The sequence below is a fragment of the Sciurus carolinensis genome, chromosome 16 (assembly GCF_902686445.1).
Source record: "Sciurus carolinensis chromosome 16, mSciCar1.2, whole genome shotgun sequence".
NCBI classification, from domain to species: Eukaryota; Metazoa; Chordata; class Mammalia; order Rodentia; family Sciuridae; genus Sciurus; species Sciurus carolinensis.
The window spans coordinates 65192162-65215162 of NC_062228.1; the positions used below are offsets into that span (position 1 = coordinate 65192162).

The 23001-nt window shown below is 56.0% G+C and overlaps 1 protein-coding gene across 3 annotated transcripts; it reads left to right on the forward strand.

Moving 5' to 3' along the window:
• Window positions 1-44: 44 nt before the first annotated feature.
• Window positions 45-22681, forward strand: Ssc5d (scavenger receptor cysteine rich family member with 5 domains). 3 transcript variants are annotated; one of them, XM_047529885.1, is made up of 14 exons: window positions 46-766; window positions 1230-1256; window positions 1534-1842; window positions 2114-2227; window positions 2428-2538; window positions 2917-3225; window positions 3806-4123; window positions 4694-4870; window positions 8142-8459; window positions 10000-10596; window positions 10674-10988; window positions 11191-11358; window positions 18157-18321; window positions 21142-22678. In XM_047529885.1, exons 1-14 carry the CDS (start codon window positions 490-492, stop codon window positions 22530-22532), a joined length of 4596 nt encoding a protein of 1531 aa, XP_047385841.1. In that variant the 5' UTR covers window positions 46-489; the 3' UTR covers window positions 22533-22678. The 3 variants fall into 3 exon arrangements, with proteins under 3 accessions (XP_047385844.1, XP_047385841.1, XP_047385842.1); XM_047529888.1 differs by lacking the exon at window positions 10674-10988 and having other exon boundaries at window positions 45-766; window positions 21142-22681; XM_047529886.1 differs by lacking the exon at window positions 1534-1842 and having other exon boundaries at window positions 47-766; window positions 21142-22676.
• The last annotated feature ends 320 nt before the right edge of the window (window positions 22682-23001 follow it).

A 23001-nucleotide genomic window follows, 5' to 3' on the forward strand; every position in this document is an offset into this window, starting at 1 on the left:
CCAGGCTTCTGAGTCACGCTCCCCATTACCACATTTTTCCCCTTGCAGCTGCCTGGTGGGGAGTGTGTGTGTGTGTGTGTGTGTGTGTGCCTGCGTGTGTGAGAAACTCCCTCCCCCTCCTCAAGCCTTGGCTTGGGTCTTCCCATCCCCACCCGTTCTTTCTGGGGGCTCTGAAGTTCAGCCTTTCCTTCCTCAGATGGGGCCTGAGGGCTTCATATCAGGTCCACCAGTAGGGGCTGTCAAAGGAAGAGAGGGCTTTCTCAGTTTCTTTTCCTAATCCAGAAAGTCCCTTCTGGTGTCTGGCTGCAAGCCCTCTTGCTGCTGCAGGAGCGCCCCAGATCTGCCCACTCACAGCCACACTTCCCTGACTGGACAAGAGAGGAGGCAGCAGGGTGTGCCCGCTCCCTTGCTGTCTCCCTTCCCTGAGCCTGCCATCCCCTCAGCATCTCTGAGCACAGGGGCAGCTGGCGAGCCTGCCTGGCCTCCTCTATGTGGGTGTTTGCAGTTGGACGCTTCCCTCCCGCCGCCTCCCCCTTCTCCCCACGCCTCAGCTGGGCCAGCCCCCTCCCCCTCCTGTCCCCTGCCGCCTCCCTGCAGCCTCTCTCCTGGCAAAGCCTCCAGCCTGGCCTACTCCTCTGCGGGTCCAGGGAGCCTCGCAGGCGCGTCCCTTCCTCCCACGCCTGCCCTCCTCCCCCCTGCCCTCTTCCCCTTCACCCGTCCCCTGCCCTGGACTCTGCCAACATGAAGGTCTTGGCCTGTCTCCTTGGTGAGTGACCTATTCTCCTGGGGGACTCGAGGGCCTGGGCCCCCACCTCTGACCCCTTAGTTCATCCAGTTTAGGGACTCAGACTTCCAGAGCCCAGACCCTGGTGTTCTGGGTCATCCTGACATCTGCCTGCCTAATCCCTCAGGGAACCAGCCTTCCATGCCCTGTCCACCCTCTCAGCAACCCAAGGGACCTGCCCCTGCGTGCCCCTGGCCCTGACCTGGTGGGGGATCACCCCACCCTTCAACCTGGTCCCAGCCCTGACTTCAGGAACCAGGCATCTGGGCCCCCCCACCGCAGGGACCTCTTGTCCTGTCCCAGCCTCTGCCCGGGTCCACTTCCCAGCAGCAGGGTTTCTGGTCCTGAGGTAGGAGAAGTCTGTGTGTGTGTCTCGGTGTGTCTAAGCTGGGGAAAGACCCCCGGGGCCTGTCCCTCACTCTGCCCTGTCCAACCTCCCTTGCAGCAGCACTGGTGGGGATCCAGGCTGTTGGTAAGTGTCCCAACTCTCCTCCCGTCTGGCCTCTGGCCTCACCCGGCAAGAAGCCTCCCTGTCTGCCTCACTCTCCTACTGGGTCCCTGGCCACCCCCACAGCACTCTGACGGACCATGCCACAGGGATCAGCACCTCAGATGTCCCTGAGTACCCAGGAACCCAGGTGCAGAGTCCACCAGCCACTTGGCTGGTCTGCTGGTGGACCCTGTGAGACAGTCCCGCCTCGGCGGCGTCCCCGACAGGAGTCACAGCCAGCCTTCCCTCTGCCCCTCAGAGCGGCTGCGCCTGGCTGATGGTCCCCACGGCTGTGCCGGCCGCCTGGAGGTCTGGCATGGCGGGCGCTGGGGCACCGTGTGTGACGATGGATGGGACCTTCGGGATGCTGCTGTGGCCTGCCGGGAGCTGGGCTGCGGGGGGGCGCTGGCCGCCCCCGGGGGCGCCTTCTTTGGGGAGGGCGCAGGGCCTGTGTGGCTCAGCGAGCTGGCCTGCCGGGGCAGTGAGGGGCAGCTGGGCCTCTGCCCCCACCGGGGCTGGAAGGCCCACATCTGTTCTCATGAGGAGGACGCCGGCGTCGTCTGTGCAGGTGAGGGGACCCGCTCCCCTCCTTCTGGGGCAGCTTTTTTGGAGGTGGCCCAGGGGCCCCGAGTCCTGCGTTCCCACAGGTCTGAGCTGTCCAGCAGCCCTGCAGACACCCAACCCCTGCCTCCCTGAAGTCAGGTGTCCCGTCCCTCTGGAACCCCAGCTGATAGTCACTCCTGAGCCCCAGGACCCCAGGCATACCAGACCCTGCCCTGTCCCATGGGGCAATGACCCTCTGCTTCCTCACCCCTCATAGCTTCTGTCTTCTCCTCTAGGCCAGCGAGTGGCGACCTCCAGGGACGACTCAGCATCACCCCCAGATGGGGGTCCATGGCTGGGGCTGTCTGGGGACCTGAGCCCTGGCTCTGAGGACCCCCCTGTGACTCAGGGTGAGCCCCGAGGCTGAGAGGGGCTGTGCACACCTGCCCCAGCTCCTGCCCCACATCAGCCACGGGAGGGAAGTGTTGCTAGTGTCCCCGGCACAACCCAAGAGCATGCCGTCACTTGAGGCCCTCAGGAAGGGAGCTCTGGCCTCCAGGGGGCAAGAAGGAGGGGGTCTCAGCTCCTGTCCTCCTGTGTCCTCTCCTAGTCCCCCGCCCAGCTGGGACCCTCCAGAGTGGCCCCCGGAAGAAAAGCCTCCGGCCACCCAAGCCGGCCAAGTCCACCCGGGCTCCTCTGCTGACTGGAGCCCCACGTCCAGGTGAGCTCCCTGCAGACGTCCCACCCCACACCTGGATGCTGAGACGGGGCTAGGCTGAGGACCTCCGACCTCGGCTCATGGCCCTGCAAGGATCCCAGCTTTCCCTGCACCCCCTCTTGCGTTCAGTCAGGTCTGCTCTCCCCTTTTCTTCCCGACCCCTCCCCTGTTGGGAGACCGGGGTCCCGGCCGGCAGCCTGTGAGCCTGTGCCGTGGTTCTGTCCTGCACGGGCTTGCTGGCAGGCAGGTCTCAGGCCTCCGCCTTTTCTGGGCTGCAGTTTCCCAGGTGAAGAGAGGCGGAGGGGGTTGGATCTGCTTCCTCAGGATGCAGTCAGACAAACCCCTCACTGTCCCCCTCCCTCCTGGTCTGTCCCTACCCAGAGCGACTGCGCCTGGTCTCAGGCCCCCACGGCTGTGCCGGCCGCCTGGAGGTCTGGCACGGCGGGCGCTGGGGCACCGTGTGTGACGATGGATGGGACCTTCGGGATGCTGCTGTGGCCTGCCGGGAGCTGGGCTGTGGGGGGGCGCTGGCTGCTCCTGGGGGTTCCAGATTTGGGCCTGGTGCGGGGCCTGTGTGGATGGACGATGTGGGGTGTGGAGGAGGAGAGCAGGCCCTCCGGGACTGTCCCCGAAGCCCCTGGGGTCGGAGCAACTGTGACCACAGTGAGGACGCCGGACTGGTCTGCACTGGTACGCGGGGGCTGGGGCTGTCCCCTATCCCCACCTTCCTCAGACCCCAGCTCCCTCTGCCTGCTTCCAGGAAGCTGCCGAAAGCCTGGCCCCAGGTCTGTCCCTCCACCACCCCATCCTCTGCACTTGCGGTCATTCTCCCGGGGAAATGGGAGGGTGGCTAAGGGGCAGGTCCTGGCTCGGAATGCCTGTCTCACCACCCAGCAGGGCCCTGGAGTGCAAGGAGCCTCCTGCCCGCTGCCATGGTGGGCTCCTTGTCTCTGGGCAACCAGGAGGCTGAGGCGGGCAGGTGGGAGGGAGGACGGTGACCGGGCCTGGAGAGACAAAGGCAGGGCGGGTAGCAGCAGGTGAGCCCTACCTCCCGCCTTACCCCCACCCAACATGGCGTCCAGCTGTGTTCTAGAGGTCACTCCCCTTTGGGACCTGTGATGGAACTGGGGCGAGGCCCACGGGGCTGCCCTCCTGCCCTCCCTTCTGCCTTCCTCTTGCCCTCCCCTCCCCCCTCGTTTCCCATCAGAGCTCCGTGCCCCCTCGTCCACCCTAGCTTCCTGTCTCCCTGACCTCCCTTCCTGCTACCCAGGACCTGCCCCCCGGCTGCGCCTGGCTGACGGCCCCCATGGCTGTGCTGGCCGCCTGGAGGTCTGGCATGGTGGGCGATGGGGGTCGGTGTGTGATGACGCCTGGGACCTTCGAGATGCTGCCGTGGCCTGCAGGGAGCTGGGCTGTGGTGGGGCGCTGGCTGCCCCAGGGGGTGCCTTCTTTGGAGAGGGGGCTGGCCCCATCATCTTGGATGATCTTCGATGTCGGGGAAACGAGACGGCCTTACGATTCTGCCCAGCGAGACCCTGGGGCCAGCATGACTGTCACCATCGGGAGGATGCTGGGGCTGTGTGTGATGGTGAGGGGGGATGGGTGGGACCATGGGGCGGGCAGGGCACTGGGCGTGGTGGATCTGGGATGCGTGGGCAGGAAGTGGGGGTGCAGCTGTCCTCCCTTCAGTTGCTCTGCCCAAATCTCCCACTTCCCCCTAATCCTCTTAACCTCATTCCACAGCAAGGCTTTCCACTGGGGGTCATTTTGCTCCCCTAGGCGGCACTGGGCCGTGTCTGGAGACATTTTTGATAGTCACAACTGGAAGCGGTGCTACTGGTGCCTAGCGGACAGAGGCTCAGGACACTGCTCAACATGCTATAATGCAACACACTCCAGCCCCAAATGTCAGCAGTGCGGAGGCTGAGCCTCACCCCAGCAGTCGTCAGTGGGCCTCCTTGCCTCTGGCAGAAGCATCTCCCCTCTCCTGGGGCACCTTCCCTCATCACCCCTAAGCCATCTCCACTTCCTGCCCTCCTGTTCCCTTATTCTCACCCACACCTCTCCCCAGGCAGGGATGTTGAAGGCTTGGCTGGGGATGTCTGTGGAGGCTCAGTGGAAGCCGGGCAGTAGTGGTAATGGCTTCCTTCTGCCTCAGGCATGCCCCTTGGCTTCGTCTCCCCCACGGCCCCTGCTGTGGACAGCAACAGCTCAGCACCCAGGGAGGCAGCGACCAGCCCACTTTCCACCATAATGGGCCAGACCCTAGGGACAGCAGGCGGTTCACCCCCTCCAGCCTCTCCTACTGCTCCTTGGGAGCCTGGGCCAGAAGCTGGTGAGTCCCTTCCTGCCCAAAAAGTCCCATGGGGGCCTCTTGCAAAAAGGTGGAACAGAGCTGGGCCTGCCTGCTCAGAAGGACCAGGGTTTGGTTTAATGCTGACACCATCCTAAAATCCATAATCATGTTTGAACAAGGGCTCTGCCTGCTGTAACTGTCCCTAGGTAGAGAGGATGGTGGCCTGAGAGCTCAGTATATCAAGCTCCTGACTTCTCATGCCACATGGTGTGGCTGTGGGACTGTCACAAGCCCCTTTGGCTAGCTCTAAGTAACAGTCCTGCTCAGGAATTTCCTTGGTTTTCTTGCCAGGGAGCGCCTCTGGTTCTTAGAAAATAGGGTAAATGGTTTTGTCTGTGTCCTGGGTCCCGTAGGTCCTGAAAGGACTAGACCAATGATGGCTGTTGTTTTAAAATGTAGGCTCTACTATACTAAGGTATGTGAGGTCCACAGATCAGGAGACGGTGGCCACAAGAATTTGTTACTGAGTTTCCAAGGGTAGCAGGCACTCCGGGTCATGCAGGGCCACAGGGCAGGCACCAGGACCTGTTAGGGGCAAGCAGGAATGTGGGCAGCAGACTGTGCTGTGGATTCTGTGGGAAGAAACAGGTGATTCAGTGACTGGACCCCAACAAATCAAATCTAGCCATTCACCCTAAAAAATCAAGCAGAAAAAGTAATGGTGGAAAGCAGGCAAGGAGGTTTAATCACTATAGTTATACTGGGAAGACAAGGGGACCAGTGTCTTTAGCCCTGTCCTTGGGGGGTGCTGACCTGGGGTTCCAAATTTTATTAACTACATGGGTCACAAGTATGCAATCAAGCAGCCTCTGAGGCTGATCACGGACCTGTGATAAGGGTAATCACAGTCTCAGGACAGGTGGGACTTGTCAGAAGGGTAAGAAAGTGACTATTGAGAGGTAGTTTTGATTCATCAAAAGATGTTTTTTGATCAGACCTGTTATTCCTGGAATCCAAGGTGACTCAGAGAAAACGAGACAGGTACAAAGTGCAGGGAGAGACTCCAAGGGTTTTTCATCCCTTTAGTTCACTATTGGGCATTTGCAGGCTCAAGTGAAGTTAGTGTCCTTTAGTAAAAGCAGCCTCTAAGTTCGTGTTACACAAGCTTCAAATACAGAAAATAAAAAGGCACAACTGATAGGGCTGTCTCAAGGCTGGAAAAGGCCTACCTCGGGGGTGACTGGCTGTCACTGTAGGCAGAATCACCAGAGGCCTTGTCCCTTCTTCTGAGAAATAAAAGCCAACTGGCTCACACTCATGGAGGCTACTGTGAGCTCCCTGTGTCTCGATCCAGTCAGTGCTGCAGCCGCTCACGGGACACTTCCAGCTGGCGTAGCCCACATTACCAAAAGGCAGCACAGCGGAAAAGTGGAAGAGCCAAGGCCCTCAGAGCCCATGTTCTTTTTTTGACTTCTGGTAATATACAGTCACATATCACACAATGACATTTTGGTCAACAGCAGACCCCAACATACAGCAGTGGTCCCGTAAGATCGTATCATTTAGTGAAGTTGTAGCCATTTCAGTTTGTGTAAGGACACTGCACAGTGGTGAGACTGCCTGATGATACGCCTCTCAGAAGTACCCCACTGGTAAGTGATGCATCACTGTCCACCTAACAAGACCAAGCCCCTGACCATTCCGAAGAGTATAGCTGCTGGCATCAGCTGTTCATGTTGTTATCGACTATCACCACCATCCATCTCTGCACTTCCTCATCCCGAACGAAGGCCCCTTCCCCACTACCCAATCACTGGCAGCCACCTTTCAACTTTCCATCTCCATGAATTCTGCTTCTCAAGGGACCTCGCATAAGTAGAATCACATAGCATTTGATTGTCTGTGGCTGGTTTATTTCATATATACAGTGTCAAGGTTTATCCACATTGTCAAAAATGAGAGTATTTCTTTCTTTTTAAAGGCTGAATGGTATTGTTTTAGTGACGTGCCACATTTTATTTTTCCATTCATCAGTTGATAGGCACTTAGGATATTTCCATAGCTCATTTATTGTGAACAGTGCTGTATTGAACATAAGATTGCTAATATCTCTTTGAGATACTTATTTCAATTTTGGGGAATATACATTCAGAAGTACGATTGCTAGATCATATGGTAGTTCTATTTTTATTTATTTTCCATATTTTTATTGGTGCATTGTAGTTGTACATGACAGTGACATTCACTGTTACATATCCATACATGGAGGCAACATAACAATATAATTTGGCCAATATAGTTCTATTTTTAATTTTTCAGGAACCTTCATACTGTTTTCCATAGTAGTTGCACTACTATGTTGCTGCATTCCCACCAAAGTGTACAAGGGTTCCAATTTGTTTTTGTGGGGTGCTTTACTACTAAGGTGTATCCCCAACCTTTTATTTTTTTCAATCTCACTGAGTTCAGAGTCTGGCCTTGAACTTGAGAACCTCTTCTCAGTCTTCCAAGTTGTGTGTGCCGCCTGGCTAGTTCCAGTTTCCCTACATCCTCACCAACATTTGCTGCCCTTTGTTTTTTGGTAATAACCATCCTAACAGGTATAAGGTAATGACTCATTTCACTTTCAATTTTCATTTCCTTTATGGCTAGTGATAAACTCTTTTTCATATTTATTGTCTTTGGAGAAATGTCTATTCAAGTCCTTAGCCTCTTTTACGTAAGGTTACTGGATTTTTTTTCCTTGACTTGTTAGAGGTCCTCACATTTTGGAGACTAACCCGTGAGACAGACGGTTTGCCAATGTTTCCTCCCCTCCTATAGGCTGCCTTTGCACTCTGTTGATTATTTCCTTTGTTGTACAGAAACTTTTTAGTTTGATGAAGTCTCACTTATTTTTGTTTCTATTGTCTGTGCTTTGGGGCTGTATCCATGAAATGACTGCCAAGACCAATACCCCTTTTTGTTTACCCATTCACACACTGAAGGACCTTTAGGTCATTCCCACCCTTGGGCTACTGTGAACAGTGCTGCCATGAACATTTGCACACATTTCAACACCTGCATTCAGTTGATCTGGGGTACCTCCCTAGTAGAGGAATTTCTGGATCACATGGTAATTCTACATTTAGTTTTCTGAGAGGCCACCCAACTGTGCCTGACTGTCGGTGGCCAATGCAGAAGAGCGTTGCCTCCATGACTACCACCTGTTTGGAAGGAAGGACGGGTAAACGAGGGGATACTCACGTGGAGTCAAAGGTGGATGAAGTCGGAGGACTGGCTCTAATTCTTTGCATTTCTTCTACCCCAGGGTCCCCTGGGCTGCGCCTGGTGGCTGGGCCCAGCAGGTGCTCAGGCCGACTGGAGGTGTGGCATGATGGGCGCTGGGGGACAGTGTGTGATGACAGCTGGGACACACGGGACTCAGCTGTGGTCTGCCGAGAGCTGGGCTGCGGGGGGCCTCGGCAGCCAGACCCTGCTGCGGGACGCTTTGGCTGGGGCGCAGGCCCCATCTGGCTGGACGACGTCAGCTGTGTGGGGACAGAGGCTTCACTGTCTGACTGCCCTGCTGCTCCCTGGGGGAAGCACAACTGCGCTCACAATGAGGATGTCGGGGTCACCTGCACAGGTAAGGACGCCACAGCCACCCACACTCGAGGAGGCTTCCAGGAGGGGAATGGAAACTCACCTTGGCACTGACACTGACCCAGCGCTTCCCCGGCCCAGCCCCGCACTGAGTCTTTTCATACACATGGCCACGTTCCAACTGCACGAGTTTAGGCCAGGGGATGTTGTGCCCATTTTACTGAGGAAGAAGCTGAGCATGGAGAGGTTAAGTAATTTGCTGGAAGTCATAGCAAACCAAGTGGTTGGGACTCCCAACCATGGAGTGTCTTCCTCTTCCTCATTCCAGAAATCAGAGAAACCCCCCCACAATGAAAGGAGCTTTATCCTCAGGTGAAAGGAAGTGGGCATGGAAGCACGGAGGGGTGGACAGAAGCCAAAGTGAGGGCAGCTTCAAATCATCCCAGGCAGAGCAGTTGTGCTCATTCGCCCACATTCACTGAAGTTTCAACTCAAGTGCTAGATGCTGAGCTAGGTGCTGGGTCCCCAGAATGGAACGAACACAGTCCTGGTCTTTGAGAAGCTCGCAGCTCATATAGGGCAAGAGATGCACCAACAAATCACTGCAAGCCCATGTGACACATACTTTGGGAGGTCCCCAAGGTCACCCTTAGCTCCAGTACTTCAGTAGGAATTGCGGAAATCAGAGGCTTGTACTCAGGGTGACGGCTCATCACAGTGAAAGGACACAGATTTAAATCAGCCAAGAGAAGAGGTGCACAGGGTGGGCCTTGGAGACAGGCTGAACTCTGTGCCGTGATATGTGGCAACACACAGGAAAGACCACCAACCAAAGATACTGCTCTGAGCTCTGGTATCCTGGTTTTGTAGGGCTTGGTCGTGCTCACATGGCTGGCCACAATCACTTTGTTAGCACACTCTCTAGCATGGCCCAAGTCCCCCATCACACCAAGAAACTCTTATCAGGAAGATAATTCAAGGGTTTAGAAGTCATCCCCAGTAGCCAGGAGCAAAAGGGCAAGCCTTTCTTCACGCAGTTAACTCCTGACTGTATACATGTGCTATCAAGAGAGATGTAAGCTGAGTAGTAATGTCCAAAAAATGGAGACCACTCCACTGACACTCAGCCCTTCCCTCTACTCTTCCTGAGTGCCATGGAGCCACAGAACTTGAAGCCATGAGTGGTCTGTCAGACCTGATGCCACTCTGGTGGTTGGTAAGAGTTGCCAGGGAGGTAGAGAAAACCATCTGAAGGTCCAGGAAGTTATGCCCTGATTCAAAACAGAGGCTGAGGAGGTGGAGAGGTGGGGACAGGAATGAGGGGGGCAGAGAGGTTCCTCACATCCAGACTGTAAATGCCAAGAAAGCAGGAGCTGGTGTTGGGTTTGGCTCACCACAGTATCCCCAGGGTCTGACAGTATGTGGCTTTTAGGAGGTGCTCAGTACACACTGTGGGATGGATGAACAAAGGAATGAACAAATGAATAAACGAAGGGGAACTTGGTGACCAGCTAGAGGAGGGGCCTGAACAAATACGGCTGTCATGGTCTCTATCTTCTTCTTCCTTCCCACCTGCCTTCCAGGGACCCCTGGCCTGGACACCATCTCAGACCCTTTCAGTTGGAGCTGGCTCCCTGGGATGGGGAGAGATCAGGATGCCTGGCTCCCAGGAGAGCTGGTTACCAAACCCCCTGTAAGTTTGACCTCCAGTGTGCTCGAGAAAACCACGAAGGCCTCAGGGAAAATGCCCAAGAGTACTAAGAAGTGGGTGACCAAAACTACAAAGAGACCAACCACTCAACCTCCTGGGATGTCAACCACTAAACCCTCCAGGGGCCTGAGCACCCCAAACCTCTCAGAACCAACCTCCAAGACCACAATCCTGACTACTGAGGCCTCCCCAAAAGGAACCTCTGAGCCAAAAAGGCTGATCTCTGAGGCTCCCCACAGACTGACTTCACACACCACTACTGAGCTGACTCCTCAGGCACCCTGGGAATGGACCTCAAAGACTGTGGCAATGCTGTCCACACAAAGCCCCAGAGAAATTACCTCTGAGGCCACTGTCAAGCAAAGCCCTCAGGTCTCCCTGGAGACATCTGCTGAGATCCCAGAAGGATCTCCAGAGCCATCCAAAGACTCAGTCCCCTCCCCCACTGCTAGCAGCCTTGGGGAATCAGGTGAGTGGTGGAAGAAAGGAGTGGGGAGCACAGGTGGGCTGCCCCTGCCTTCTAACCTTAGGGCCTTCTACCCACAGGCCCCTTTCGGGTTCGTTTGGCTGATGGGCCCAACAGGTGTGCTGGCCGGCTAGAAGTATGGCATGCTGGACGCTGGGGGACAGTCTGTGATGACAACTGGGATCTGAGGGATGCCACTGTGGCCTGCTGGGAACTGGGTTGTGGAAAGGTCCGGCCCCGAGTAGGCAAAACTCACTATGGCCCTGGGACGGGGCCCATCTGGTTGGATGACATGGGCTGTAAAGGGACAGAGAGTTCACTAAGTGACTGCCCCTCACGGCCATGGGGGAATCACAACTGTGACCATGAAGAAGATGTGGGGCTTACATGCACTGGTAGGTACAGTCTCCCAAGGGGAGGCAGAGGAGGGAATGGGGTGCAGGGTGACTGCACCAGGGTGCAATAAAAAGAACTGGATCAGAGGGGTCAGAGTTGGGGCACCAAACAGTTGCTCCAGGAAATTCCAAAAGAGGAGGAAGCAGTGCAAGGACCTCTGAGATAGGGAACTGCATCAACCACTACCCAATTTCTCCCAAGGCTATACAGACGATGATGATTATCCTCCCTGGACCTGGGACCCCACTTCAGGAGAGGAGCTGGCCAAAGGGACTACTACCGCAGCAGGGTCTGAACACATGCTTTCCTGGGGCACCACCAGGCGCCCAGGGGTCCCCCTTCCAGCAACACAGCGACTTCCAGACACAGGTGAGAGGTTTGGCAGGGTGGCCAAGGGGCCTCTGGAAATCTCTGTTCCCTTCCCTAAGGAGTTCCAGAAAGATCTAAGTGAGCTGACCTAGGCCTCTGGGGCTCTGGACAGGCTCTTCTTGATCCAGAGCCCGTAAATGCACTTCCTCCTTGCACTCAATGGTAGCCCTCCTCCAGAGCCGACCAGAGGAGACACCATGAGGCTCTGAGATCACAGCTGCACAGCAAGTCCTGAGCCCACGGTCCTCATAGTCTCACCAGGGCCTCGGGGAAGTGGTCCCTTAATCCAGAGCCTCTGGGGGAATCCCCAGGCCCCTCGGCCCGGGGCACCCGTCGCCCATCCTCGTCCCCAAGAAGCAGAACCTTACCTGTTCTCGCACCCCACTCTGCGGGCTGCGGCCCGGGCGGGCGGCCTGGAGTGGGGCGCCGTCGCCGGCCCGCCACAGGCCCGAGTGCCCCTGCCAGCTGGCTCCCCCCCCCCCCCCCCCCGTGTCCTCACCGACTGAGTCCGCGGCCGCAAACTGCGCGCGGCGGCTCCCTGCAGCGCCCTTCGTGTCACCTGCTCAGTTCCTCCCCTCGTCCCATTTGGCACCCATGTCCCTCCACCTCGCGGTTCCCCCTCGGTGCCTCGCGTCGCCCAGGTGTCTTTCTCCTCCTCTCACTTCGCGCTCTCGCCTGGCGTCAGCCCCCAGGGCACCGCGTCGTGTCTCCCTCCGCCACCTCTGCGCCTCTCACCGCCGAGGCTGGGCGCGGCCTCCAGCCGTCCCTCGTTTCTCCAAGCACGCCTTCTCGCTCTGCTGCCTCCCTCGGGCCTCCTCCGCCCACTCCCCGGCGCGCTGTAACGTCCAGCCCCGCCGGGTTCCCGCCCAGGTGACCCAGGTTACTCCTCCGGGCATCAGGCCGCTGGCGTTCTTTCCCGCCTTTCCCCGGCGCTCAGCACGCATGCGCACGCGGGGCCGGTGGGCAGGCGTTCCAGGAGCCTCGTGACGTCATGGGGCGCTGCCCGTCCTGATTGGCTGGGTGGCCCATTGCCACGGCGATGGAGGTGGGTTGAAGCGCCGGAGGTGTGTGGAGCCCTCTAGCCACCCACAGAGAGAGGGAGAAGGGGAGGGACCCGGCCCTGGGGGCTCCGTGACTCGGTGGGGGAGTCAAAGCGGGAGTAGGGCTCCCCGTCCCGCTTCCCGAGCCGGGATCTGGAGCTCCCAGGTGTGCTGCTGCTCTTTCGGATGTGGCCAGGGTTCCGTCGCCCTTGTCCCCTGCAACCCGGCGCGGCCTCCCTGTCTTGCAGCGCCCCCTCGTGGCGGAGATGACCGCCTGCTGGGCACCTACCCTGCGGAGGCGGTCTCCCGCAGCACAAGTAAACGCAGAATTACCAAGTGCGCGAGGGAAATCTAGTCTCGTGTGCAAATCTAATAAGAAACTTGAGAGCGAGCGCGAGGTGGGGTTGGGCGTGGGAGAAATGGGAGGCCTGGGTTCGTATCTTCAGTAGCAATGCAAAAATGACCTCTCTTTGGGGCCCCCGTTTCGTCCTCTGGCGGTAGGAACTGGGCACGATTCCGGCAACCAGGTGGCATAAGGCCTGTTGCTACCCCCATGTTTCAGATGGGGATAAGAAAGCCTCAGAAATGTAATCTGTAACTCAGAAGCCATGATGGGAATCGGTTTTAAACAACTTGACACATTTTTGCTCATTGGATTGGATTGGGGTCTATGTTGCTTAGTTAAAAGCTGGAGTTCTGGAGTCCGTCTCCCCCACCAGCTTCCAATCTAGGCTCCATGGGGACCAGAACTAGATGGGAGACGACAGGTCCCAATCCAAAGAGCAAAATGTGTGAAATTGCTTCAAACCATAAAGCGGCGGTTGTTAGAGTTATTTACTGAAAATGAACAGCAGCTGTAGTAGCCCAGGGATGGAGTGGTTGTTTTTAGTAGAAAAATCAAGGAAGACCTCACAGAGGTGATGGCATTATTTCTCCAGCAGAAGAGAGCAGGAAGGGAATCATCAGAGGGGCAAAGACTAGAGGGGAGAAATTTGCATTGCTAGATATTTGCATGGATGCTGCCAATCTCAGCTAGATTTTAAACTCTATAAAGGATCTGTAGCCATCTCTATTGCTGCCAACTTAAAACAACAGGAACGTATTTTCTTGCAGTTTTGTAGATCAGCAGTCAGGCATAGGTCTCACTGGGCTAAGATCAGAATGTCTGCAGGGCTACTCCCTCCTGGAAACACCAAAGGAAACATTCTTCTCTGCTGTTTCCAACTTCTGGAAGCCTCCTGCACTCCTTGGCTCCTGACCCTTCCTCCATCTTCAAAGTCAGTAGTGTTGCTCTCTCTGAGCCTTTCTCTGTCTTCACGTCTTTTGTCACTATACTTCAAAGGTTCCCTGATTTTTAAATATTTTTTAGATGTTGATAGACCTTTATTTTATTCATTTATTTATATGCAGTGCTGAGAATCAAATCCAGTGCCTCCCACATGCTAGGCAAGCACTCTACCACTGAGCCACAACCCCAGCCCCAGTTCCCTGATTTTAAGGATTTGTATGATTAGTTTGGGTCCAGTATAATCTCCCATCTTGAGGTCTGGATCTTTAATCATACTAGCAAAATCCCTTCTGCCATATTCACAGATCTTGTAGATGAGGGGATGATATTTTTGGAGGTGGGGGACATTATTTTGTCTACCATGGTTCTGTCTAGGATGGTGCTTGGAACTCAGGAGAGACGTTTTACTTCGTTCTTGAATTAATGATTGAACGGGTCTGCATGTAAGCCTGGGAGAGTGTACGGCAGGTGGCACTGGAGGCTTAGGGGGGTTGGAGTTCCACTTTCCAGTTCCTCACAGCAACGTTTCCTGAAGCTTCCTGGCTGATGGCCTTTGGAGGCACAGTCATTAGTTCATGTCAGAGGCCAGCTGTGTGCCAGGCATGTGGACCAACCCCTGGGAACACTGCAGTGAGAAACAGCAGAGGTGGGAGGGGTGCTGAGGGTGTGCTTTGAAACAGGGCAGTCAGGAGACACCAACGAAGGTGCCATTTGCACAGAGACTTTGAGGAGGAGAGGGAGAAAGCTGTGCGGATCTCCAGCTGAAGAGGCCCTGAGGTGGCAGCACTCTGAGCTGACTTGAGGAACCTCGACCGGGCCGGTGGTGCTGGCGTGTTGGCAGAGGGGCATGACGTCAGCGACGAGCCGAGGAAGGGACTGTGGGGGCAAGGAAGGATGCGGGGAGCCTGGGAGGTCCAGGCAGGGGGTGGCGGTGATCCCGGCAGCGTCAGGGAAGGAGATGTGGATGTCTTCAAGCTGATGGGGCGGGGGCAGGAGACGGAGCTGGGGCCGGGGTCCACCTGGACCGTCGGGAAGCCCTGGGGGGCAGGGGCGGGGGCAGGAGACGGAGGTGGGGCCGGGGTCCACCTGGACCGTCGGGAAGCCCTGGGGGGCAGGGGCGGGGGCAGGAGACGGAGGTGGGGCCGGGGTCCACCTGTACCGTCGGGAGACCCTGGGGGCAGGGGCGGGGTGTCAGGGACATCAGTGTTGAGGTCCTGCAGCTCCGGGGAGCATCTGGGCTGCGGGCGGAATTTAGATTAGGGAACGGAAGGGCCAGGCGATGGGTAGCTGTGTGAGGTAGCGCCTGCCACGCCCGCTGAGAAGGCGGGATGAGGTTTGAGGTTTTGCGGGGGCTGTTGCCATAGGGGTCATGCAGAGAGAAGAGGATCCAAGATGAGACCCAAGGTTAAGTTTAGGTGTTAGATCATCATGACAAGAACAGCTGCGCTGGGTGTATCACGCAGTCCCAGGAGTATCTCCTGGTTCGATTCCTTTCCCCTGTGCAACCTTAGGAGAGAAGTACTGTCCGCGGCCCTATTTTACAGATAAGGAAATTGAGGTACAGAGGTCAGAACAGCAGAAGGCAGAGCTTAGGTAAAACTCAGGAGTTTACTCCACACGGTGGAGACTGAGAAGGACAGACTTGGTCCTGAAGAATCCAGGGGGCTTGGAGTGGGGGGCGACCTTGTCCAGGGAGGAGGTGGAGAGGTCTTTGAGCTAAATCCTAGACACCCCAGGAGTGGGTTGAGACCTGGGGGGTCTGTACCTGGAGGGAAGAGGCTCCGTTTAGAATGGGGGAGACACCTGGGTCTGAAGCCTGATGCTGTGTTACTCTGGTAATATTTCTCAAATTCTCTGAGCTTCAACTGGGTCGTCTGTGGCAAATCAGAAGCTTCCCAGACACCCACTCCCCACAAAAGCAGCAAAAATTAAACTCTCTGACAGTACCAATATGGGGTGAAGGTGGGAGTGAGGATCTGCACCCACCTTGGACACACACCTGCTGCCACAAGTGACTCCGTGTCAGTGCCAAGCCCAAGGCAAGGCAGGATCACACGGCCACGTGTGCAATTCCTCTTAGCAGGAGTCCTGCAGGCAGCCCTGCCCTGCAGACAGATCACTGTTGTACGTTCAGCGTGGAATACTACACAGGTTTAGAAAGAAAGAGCCTGAGTCGCGTTACTTTAATATGAAGAATAGCGTATCATGTGCCCAGCCCTGTGACCCCTTAAAGTGGACGCCCTGAGGATACCCATTTTACAGATGAGGACACTGGGTCACAGAGAAGTTACTTGCTTACGAAGCTAGGCAGGGACAGAGTGGGCAGTCATAGTCAACATAAGGTTGAAGGAAAACAGTGCTCTAGAAAGCTGTGCACAGTACTTCTGCACATCCACGCAAATCACACGTCGCAGGAAGCAGAGGCCCGCAGAAGCAGCACGCTCAGGGGGGCTCACGGACGAGGAGGCAGTTGTGCATACGTGCCTGAGAGTGAGCGCCACGTTTCATTGTGGCCCCCTCTGGAGAAGGGAGGGATGTGGCTGGGGCTCACCTGGGCTGTAACTATACTCTGTTCCTTCTTTTAAAAAAAATTAAAGAAGCATATTTTAATGAAGAAATTCAACCACACACACATGGACTGTGAGCATGTGGCAACATCTCAGTGTGTGCTGGGTACACCGGGTATGTCTGCAATTGGTGGAGATATTCTAGCAGGAAGTCAGCTTCGATTTTGTTCCTAGTCGAGTCTTCCGAAAGTCTAGGCTCTTGGAAAATCTTCAGTAGTTCACTGAGAATGGACCGTTTTCCTTCTTTCTCTTTCATCATTTCTTAAATCAGTAGCACTGCTAGTGGGTTTTAAAGTTTCCTAGTGAGTGTGCCTTCCTGTGGGATTTCAGAGTTATCCCCTTAAGGTATTTAATAAGGATGAGAAATGTATTTAATTAAGCATGGAGCCAGATGTAGTGGCTGTAATCCCAGTGACTCAGGAGGCTGAGGCAGGAGGATCACAAGTTTGAGGCCAGCCTGGGCAACTTAGCCAGAATGTGTCTCAAAATAAAATTTATAAAGGGAATTGTAACGAGTGGTAGCGTGCTTACCTAGCATGCATGAGGCCCCGGGTTCTATCCCAGTGCCAGAAAGGAAAACAAACAAAAAAAAATGGTTGATCATCTGAAGACACTGCTGGGCAACCATGATGCTGGCACCAGGGTGGAAGTGGCCCTGCTCTTTAGGCACATGGTGCATGAGTGGTAGTAGAACAGGGGCTTCTGCGGGTGGGCAGCTCGCCTCAGAGATCCCAGGGACCATGGCTGACTTGTCGGGGGTCTCAGACACTGCCCTTCTGCCTGGTTCTGAGTGTGGAGGGGAGAGGGTCTTAGCAGGTTCCCTCTCATAGAAAGTGGGGGCAACAGCTTGGGCAAAGACTCGGAGGCGTGAAAAGTCCAGGTGCAGAGACCTGCAGGTTAGGGATCCAGTGAGCAGAGCACTGGGAGGAGTGCTGGAGACGGGCGGGCAGTGTCTGTGAAGACGAGGCCTGCGGCCTTCCTGCAGCAGGAGTGGGACTCACGGAAAAGTGGAAGCCCGGAGGGACCTGGCAGGTCTCTGTGGTGTGAGGAGGGCTCCAAGGTCAGAGCTGGGGACAAGGTCTCAGGAAAGTTAGTCTGGGATATGGTTAGAGTAATGGGCAGGGACTTCTTTGTTGGGGTGATGAAAATCCTGCTCCTTTCTGGTGCTGGGGATGAAAAACTGTTCTTAATTTTTATTGTGATGGTAGTTATACAACCTCATGAAGCTACTAAGAACCACCGGATTGTACCACCTTCAGTCAGCAAACTGCAGGGAATTCTATCTCAAGAAAGAGGATGTTGAGGGAGCTGGGGTCGTCGCTCAGTGGTAGAGCGCTTGCCTAGCGTGTGTGAGGCACTGGGCTCAATTCTCAGCACCACATATAAATAATAAAGGTCCATCAGCATCTGAAAAATATATATAAAAAAGAAAGAGGATATTAAAACAAGCTTTTTGGTCAACAAAGCTAGAAGACTGAATTATCTTTCTGTTCTCCCCTAAATAAAGCTTTATGTTGATAATATATTTATATAAATTTGTTATACAAAGTTGTTCTACAGGCTATCCAAGTGTATTCAGCCAAAAAATCTAGGAAACATAGTGTAGAAAGGTTTCCAGGCAGCTCATGAATGAAGATACTGGGTTTTCCCCAAGGAAAAGAAGAGTAGGCAAGGTCAGGAACCGCGGGGATTTGAAATGACAAGGGCCCTTGTTCCATGAGCAGTCTTTGTCACAGGTTCTGTTTTTGGTAGCCAAGAGTGTGCCAGCTGGTTGCCAAGATGGCTGTGGGACTGGGGAGCAGCCTGAGTGATGGGTCCATCTGGGGCCTGATGCTGGCTCCATTGGGCTGGCCAGTTGGGGCACAAAGCAAGGTCAGACTCAACCTTCCTCCTGTCTCTCCAGGTGACCAGGATGGTGACAAGCCTTCCCGTGCACAGGATGTGTCTTCCAGAAGGGGCCCGGTCAAGGGGACCCCCGCTTCAGCCACACCTGGACCCACTCTAACCACTGGCACCACCAAGAGCCCAGGACAGCCCTCTCCAGCTCCAGGGTCCTCTGGGGACAGAGGTGAGGCATGTGGCTGGGGGAGAGCCTGGGCAGTGTGGGCTGGAGGGTAGAGACAGGCTCCAGACTCCCTGCTGGGAACCCAGCTCTTGCCCCAGGAAGACCCAACAGAAGTACATCCTGATGCCAAGGCCACTATCCAGACAAGTGGCGCCCCTGGAGCCATCCCACGAGGTGCATTTGGTAATGTGTCAAGATATTCTGGAGCAGGGAGTCAACAGGCTGGCCCTCATGGGTGGAGGCTATGGTGGTGTTAAGCACACAACTTTCCCCCAACCAGAACCATCGTGCAAACATCAACAGAGAAACATCAACAGAGCTGAGGCGAGAGTCCTAGCCTGCGCTCTGCAAGTCACTGTGGCAAACAGGAGAGGGACAGGAAATCCCAAAAGAACTAGCAAAGAGACAAGCACGTGACTCACAGAGAGGGAAGCCCAGTGGCTGAGCTCAGGTAGAAATGCTCACACGTGCAAGGGATCAGTGCAGATTCAAACAGTGACAAGCTCAGAAAAAATAGAATGTGGATGAAGCCAAGTGCGGGTGAGGATGTGAGAGACGCCACCCCCTGGGAACAGCCACGTGACAGAAACAGTCTTGATGTGTTGAGCAGAATTAAGTGGTTATGGATTGTGACCCAGCAGTCCTGCTCCCAGATACCTATCGCGGAGGAATTCTTGTCAGGCTTACAGGGGGACATATAAGAGGATGTTCCTTGGAAGTCACTGATTATCAGGGCGTTGGAGGAGAGGGCAGATGGGTAAGAGAGACCGTGGGGCCCACAGCGGAATGCCATGCCACAGCTATGACAGTGAGTAGGTGCATGCTGGGCTGAGCAGATGTGCATTCTCGCGCAACACCAAAGCGAAAGTCAGAAAGAGAACATTGCAGCTGAATGGTTTTTTGCAGAAGTTAAAAGCACAAAAACAAAAATACACATACACTTAGGAAACACTCTATAAAAGGGCACATGCGTGTTAAGGTCATATGTCAAATGCATTAGTGGAAGTGCCTAAGGGAGAGGGTGAGGGGGATAGAGATTGGAGGCAAAGAGGGTTCCAATTAAAATCAAACAGGCAGGCATTTCAGTCTCTGTTGATGGCTTTCTGCTGAGGAGCGAGATTAGCTTAGCACTCTGCACCTGGGCTTCGGGAAGCTAAAACCCACCACTGCTCTTGGGATCTGAGACTGCAATATCTATCTACATCCATATACTTGAAATAATGACTAAAAACATTTAGCATTATGGAGCAGTGCATGTTGGGAGCACCTCATGTGGATCATTCCGTCAGGCCTCCTATCGCCCACATGTGCCCTACGGAATTGGAGGCAGGCATCCATGACACAGCTTCCCTGCTGGGCACTGTGTTGTGCCTCCTGCAACCACGGTCCCCCTGGTTCCCCGTGACTGCTCAGCTGGGATTTGATCACCTCTGGTTTATGGGTGGGGAACAAACTAAGATTAAAACAGTTAAGGAACTTGCCCACCGTCACCCAGCAGGGAGGAGACAGCCTGGCAGAGGCCAAGCCCTTTGCGTCTCTGCTTCTCGAGGCTGCCACAGAGGACACGGGAGGGTGTGCACCTTGGACCCCAGGACCTGGAGCGGGTCTCCAGAGCTGTGCTGTTCCATACCGCAGTTCAGCACAGGCAGCTGTTTGAATTTAAGCGAGGTAGTGTTTTGAACACCCGGTCCTCATTCACACTGGTGGTGTTTCAAGTGCTCAGCAGCCATGAGTGGCCAGTGACCACCGAATTCTGACACTCAGCTGGAGGAACAGCCTCCTCACCAAGAAGGCGAGATCTAAAACCTAGACTTGGGGTGCAAACAGCCTGGGTTCCAGTCTTGCCCTGCAACCTGCCCATTGTGTTAGTGGCCTGGGCAAGTTCCCTGTGCTCTGCCCACTCTGCTCCCATCCGCGAAAAGGAGATAACATCTCACTGAGGGGAAGCCAGGCCAGGGAGCAGCCCAGCTCCTCACTCCATGGGCACAAAATGTAAGGGGTGTGAAAACCACAGTAATCGAGATAATACCATCCTATTACAATATTTTTAAAAATCAAAATTAATGCAAAAAAAATGATGAAGTAAATGCCAGAATTTTAACTAAAGACTGGATGCTACCCACCTCACTCCACTCCCCTTAACCCAGCCCTACTAGATCCTGTCCTTACTTAAAATTTTGTTATTTAGCCCATTGTGGATTTTCTACATTCTGTTTAAAATATTGCCTTAAAGTACTCATCTTGATTGCTAAGACTACCTCTTTCGCAGCCGCTTACTTCTAGCCTGCTTCCCTGCGCCACACAACCCTACACCCCAGGTACTTCTGTATCCCAACGCACCCACGCCCCTCGGCCCTGCCTCTATGCCTAAGCCCAGCGCCCTCCCGCAGCCTCAGCGCCCTCCCGCAGCCCAGCGCCCTCCCGCAGCCCCAGCGCCCTCCGCAGCCCAGTGCCCTCCGCAGCCCCAGCGCCCTCCGCAGCCCCAGCGCCCTCCCGCAGCCCCAGCGCCCTCCCGCAGCCCAGCGCCCTCCCGCAGCCCAGTGCCCTCCGCAGCCCCAGCGCCCTCCGCAGCCCCAGCGCCTTCCTCATTCCCGACTCTGTCCAGCGCATCCGCGGACCTTCCTGCCTCAGACAGAGGACAGGGGACGCCAGGTGGCGTCTGGAGCCGCGGAGGAGGAGAAGGAGGGGCACTAGGGCCGGGCGAAGTCTGCCGGCGACCCCTGACGTCACGCGCTCCAGGCCCTCCTGTTGGTCAGAGCGGTGCCAGGGCGGGCGGGCAGACTGACCTCAGGCGGACCTCTGTCCCCCTCCCTCGCCCTCCAGGTGCCCCGAGGAAGCCGTGGCCCGAGCGCCGACCTTCGCGACCCACGGCAGCCAGGACGGCGGCCTCCACCTCCTCCGCCTCGCCCTCCCTCGCGCCAGGGTCATCGGGCCCGCCGCCCACCCCCGACTCGGCCTCGACGAGGGAAGCGACCACCGACCCCGCATACACTTCTCCACCCACCCAGGCCGGGCCCGCCTGGACCGCGCCCGACCTCGCTCTGTCCACTGCCGACTCCAGTTCGGGTCCGGCTGGGGTCCCGGCGCTCTCCTCCACTCAGTCGTCCACCTCACCCAGAGAGCTGACCTCTGACCCCACTGCGCCCTCAGAGCTGACCCCAGTGTCTGACACCACCCCAGACCTGGAGACAGCTTCTTACCCCCAAACAGCCCCAGAGCCTTCTGGGTCCCCAGACCCCTCCACAAGCCCTTGCCCCACTGCCCCCACACACCCCATCATGACCCCTGGCGCCACCGGGACCTCTCACCCCAACAGGACCCCTCGCACCACCACTGACTCCATCACCTCCCTTCACCCCACCACAGTGCCTCACCCTACTATGACCCCTGAACTCACCGTGACCCCTGACCCTGCCACAGCCCCTCACCCTGCCACAGCTCAGCCTACTGCCACCATCCTCCCCAGTGGGACTCCAGACCCCACCTCAACTCCAGGCATCACTGCCAAGACCCTTGCAACCTCCCTGGGGACGGAACTTCCCTCTCCCACTCTAGCACCAAAGGTCAAACCCAGCTTGCACCCCCAGTTGACTGTAGTAGGGACCCCCCAAACCCCCACATTCCAGGTACTGAACCTAGACCCCTCCCCAGCCTCAGGGTCCAGCCCCTCAAGGACCTCTCCAGTGCCAAACGTGGGCCCACTGTCCACTGAGGACTTCCAGCCACCCACAGGCCAGACCCCCAGACTAACGCCTCCACCTGCCCACACCCCACACTCAGCCTCCGACCCCACTGTGACTCCTGACCTCCACCTGCCTTCGGTGGCTCACCCCTTGGATCAACCTCCCCCTGACCACCTCCCCCCGGGGCCAGCCCCTAGCCAGATCCCAGGTTCCCTCGACCAGTGTGTATCCCCAGTGCCTCCTGTAAGGGTCATGGCTTGTGAGCCTCCTGCCTTGGTGGAGCTGGTGGATGCTGTGAGGGATGTGGCTGGCCAGCTGCAACGACTGACCCAGGTCCTGGAACAAGACCGTCAGGAGCACCAAGTCCTGGGGCTGGGATTAGCCCGACTGGTAGAGGCTGCTCAGGGACTGGGGCAGTTGGGTGAGGCTGTAAAGAATCTGGCAGAGGTGGCCCGGCCCCCCAGCACGCCTGTGCCCACCACCCCCACCACCCCAGAGGAGGAGGAGAGACCTCTGAGGGGAGATGTGTAACCCTCTCCAAGATTTGGGGAGCTAGATACTTTCAAACAAAAGAAAACCAAAGTCTCTAATTAAAAACAAGGTGTGACACAAGGCCGTGGGTTCGATCCCCCGCACCAAAAACAAAAAACAAAAAACAAAAAACAAGATGTGACCAATGTTCTGGGGGACTACAGGAACTCTGGAGAGACAGACTCTCACGATAGATCTTGATCTGTGGGTACCAGAGGCATCGTGCAACGTGGGGATTATGGAGCCGATGGTGATGCTAGTAAGATGGCAGCAGTGGTGATGGAGGTGCTGGTGCCTCTGATGGTGAAATGAAGGTGATAGCGATGGTGACTGACGAGCACGAGGGCAATAATGGTGATGGTGATGGTGACGACAGTGATGGTAGTTATGATGATGGGATGTGGTGGTGGTGGTCATGGTGTTGATGGATGGTGCTGCTGATGGTGGTGGTGGTGAGGATGGGGGTGGT